The sequence below is a fragment of the Lactuca sativa genome, chromosome 3, assembly GCF_002870075.4.
Source record: "Lactuca sativa cultivar Salinas chromosome 3, Lsat_Salinas_v11, whole genome shotgun sequence".
Taxonomy (NCBI): domain Eukaryota; kingdom Viridiplantae; phylum Streptophyta; class Magnoliopsida; order Asterales; family Asteraceae; genus Lactuca; species Lactuca sativa.
Genome location: NC_056625.2, coordinates 182,891,806 through 182,894,826, shown reverse-complemented (window position 1 = coordinate 182,894,826; position 3,021 = coordinate 182,891,806). Strand labels below are relative to the sequence as shown.

The window sequence follows — 3,021 nt, the reverse complement described above, 5'->3', positions numbered from 1 at the left end:
TAATAAATTAGTGTAAGTTCCTCTCTCTTTCCCTAGTTATAACTTCACTTGTGCTACCCCCTTACCGGAAACAATGATGCACCTGTTATTTAAAGTGAGAATATGCTATTAAAGCTGCAAATCAATTATTAATTATAGCTAAGTGCTTACCCATAATCTGTTTTTTGTTTATTTATTGTCCTCTTTTCTGCGGATGGAATCAATCCTTAACCCTAAAGACTAACAACCCACGTGTGTACATGTTTCAAAAAATGGATCCTTGCTCATTCAAAGGGAACACTTAAAATGTATTATTAATAACGTGAGTGTACCCAACTTAAAAGAAGTGCTAAACTTTTTGCTAAACAAGATAAACGAGTGGCCACGGAAAAACTTTAGTTTCTAGACATAAGTATTAAAGACAATGCCGGATCATGGAATTATCGGCAAAGAAAGTCCGAAATTTAAAAATTTTGTTGCCGATTTTAAAATGATCAATATATTTTGTGTAACCATAACTTTATACGAAACAAACTTAGTTCTATTTGGTTATATTTTGAGCCAAAATGTGCAAAATGCATACTCGGATAGTTAATTACGATTCAGGAACACGAGGGGCACACAACCAGCGCCCTTTGAGGAGTTCCAAGGCACATCATCATGGGAGAGGTGTAGGGGCAACACCCCTAGCAAGGTTCAAGGGGCTATATATATATATATATATATATATATATATATATATATATATATATATATATATATATATATATATATATATATATATATATATATATATATATATATATATTCGTCATTTTACACCACCATTGTGGCCACATTTATCGGTACGATTAAATCGAATAAGCCTTTCTGGAATAAATAATCGGCCGCTTGTGAACCCTCAGATACTGTTTTATTCAATGTTTGTTCAATTACTCTTTTACCCGCAAAGGCAATGTAGGAATTGGGTTCGTCAATAATGATATCCCCTAACATACCAAAACTAGCTGTCACCCCACCGGTAGTAGGAGATGTAAGAATTGGTACATAGAATAACTTTTTATTTGATTGATAATCATATAAAGCAGAAGATATTTTAGCCATTTGCATCAAGCTCACACTTCCTTCTTGCATGCGCGCCCCTCCGGAAGCACACACTATAATAAGAGGTAGAAATTCTTTAGTAGCGTATTCAAACAAACGGGTAATTTTCTCCCCGACAACGGATCCCATACTACCTCCCATAAACTGAAAATCGATAACCCTAATTGCTACGGTAATACCGTTTAGTTGCCCTTTGCCTGTTTGAACAGCCTCGGTTAATCCTGTATTTCTTTGATAACATGATCATCAGCAAAACCTTGTTTAACATCCACGACATGACCATCGCTACTGCCACCACCATATCTGCTACCTCTACCATAATCATCTCTGCAACGATTGCCACCACGACCCTTGCCACCGCCACCACCACCACTACCACCACTGCCATTGCTACCGCCTCCACCTCTACCATCAACTGCCATATTTATATATGATTAATCACATATATCTGGACACATACTTATTCATATATAAATATACTTACTCATATAGGAATATTATTTTTTTTAGTCGAAATCACAGAGTTTGGAGAATATTACATATAGAGAATTATCGAATTATCCAAGTATTCATTGTTATTAAAATCGTAAAATATAAGATTCAAAATATGTGATTTGTAATGAATATCGATGGATATATAATTGCTTATGGAAATGAGTTCTAAATTCTAGAAAATGGAAAAGGTTAATCGAAATGACTTTCATAGTTGGCAGAACAAGATGAACTTTCTTCTAACTAGTCTGAAAGTTGTTCACGTTTTAAGTACACCTACACCAGAAGCCTAAGAAGTTGAAACTATGAAACACACTAGACGTTGCTCCAAGTGACATAATTACGACTACGTATGTCATAGACAAATCTTGAATGGTATGTATGACTCCACCTTTAACATCTATAAAAATCATAAATCTACAAAAGACCTTTAGGATATGTTGGATTCGATGTATTTGGCAGTGGATGCTTTTAGTAAGAGTTTACTTATTAGTAATTTCAATAATTAACAAATGGTCGATTCAAGGCCTATCACGGAACAATACAATGAACTCATACACATATTTTGTCAAATTGAACAGCACAAGATGAAGATGATGACTCCCATTCTATATCAAGTGTGATAGAAAATTACACTGATACTTGTAGGATTTCAAAAACATATTGAAACAAAAAAAATAAGAGTTTTCTCTTATATAACATGGCAGAAACTTACAAATTGAAAAAGTCTCCAGGTTCAAGAAAGTGTTGAATGAAATAAAAAGTAGGTTCATATATCTTTTTGTCCACATTATGGAAGATGTTACAAACAAAAAAGATAATAATGGAAAAAGAAAGAAGAAAGATGCTAAGAAGAAAGGTTCTAACAGGAAACCTAAACTTGTGTGTTGGAACTGCCACAAACCTAGTCGCATGAAACGTAATTTTTGTTGGTGGAAGAAAAATAATAGTCCAAGAATTTCTGGACAAGGATAACATTATCAAGGTCCAAAACCACAACAAGGTTAGAATTTAGGATTTGGAAATACTTTTTTTATATATCATATACCATTAATTCTTGATTCATTTTATGTACATGATGATGATCATGCATAGTAGATAGACTTGTGGAGTGACAATGTCATATACGTATAAATGTTGTTGTTTCAAAGACTATGAAGTAGTAGATGATAGATTAGTGTTCTATATGGTAGACCATAATAAAGCTCCAGTTATAGTTTGTGGTTCAATGTCTCTACTATTTATTTATGAAAAAAGTCTTCCTCTTAGAAAATTTATACATGTTCTAGGATATTAGGAAAAACATTATATCTGATGGTATATTAAATAAATGTGTTTACAAACATGTCTATCGATCTATAAGTGTATAGAATCAAACTATGGTACATTTGAAAAATTAGGGTATTATGCTAATGACATCTTTAGGTTGAATTTAAATGACTACAT

General features: G+C 33.0%; 1 protein-coding gene across 1 annotated transcript; it reads right to left on the bottom strand.

Moving 5' to 3' along the window:
• Positions 1-795: 795 nt before the first annotated feature.
• Positions 796-1,505, bottom strand: LOC122196315 (acetyl-coenzyme A carboxylase carboxyl transferase subunit beta, chloroplastic-like). The gene is made up of 2 exons (XM_042898755.2): positions 1,364-1,505; positions 796-1,316 (listed from the first exon to the last, which is right to left on the bottom strand). The coding sequence occupies exons 1-2, from the start codon at positions 1,503-1,505 to the stop codon at positions 796-798; spliced, it is 663 nt and encodes a 220-aa protein (XP_042754689.2).
• Between the last annotated feature and the right edge of the window lie 1,516 nt (positions 1,506-3,021).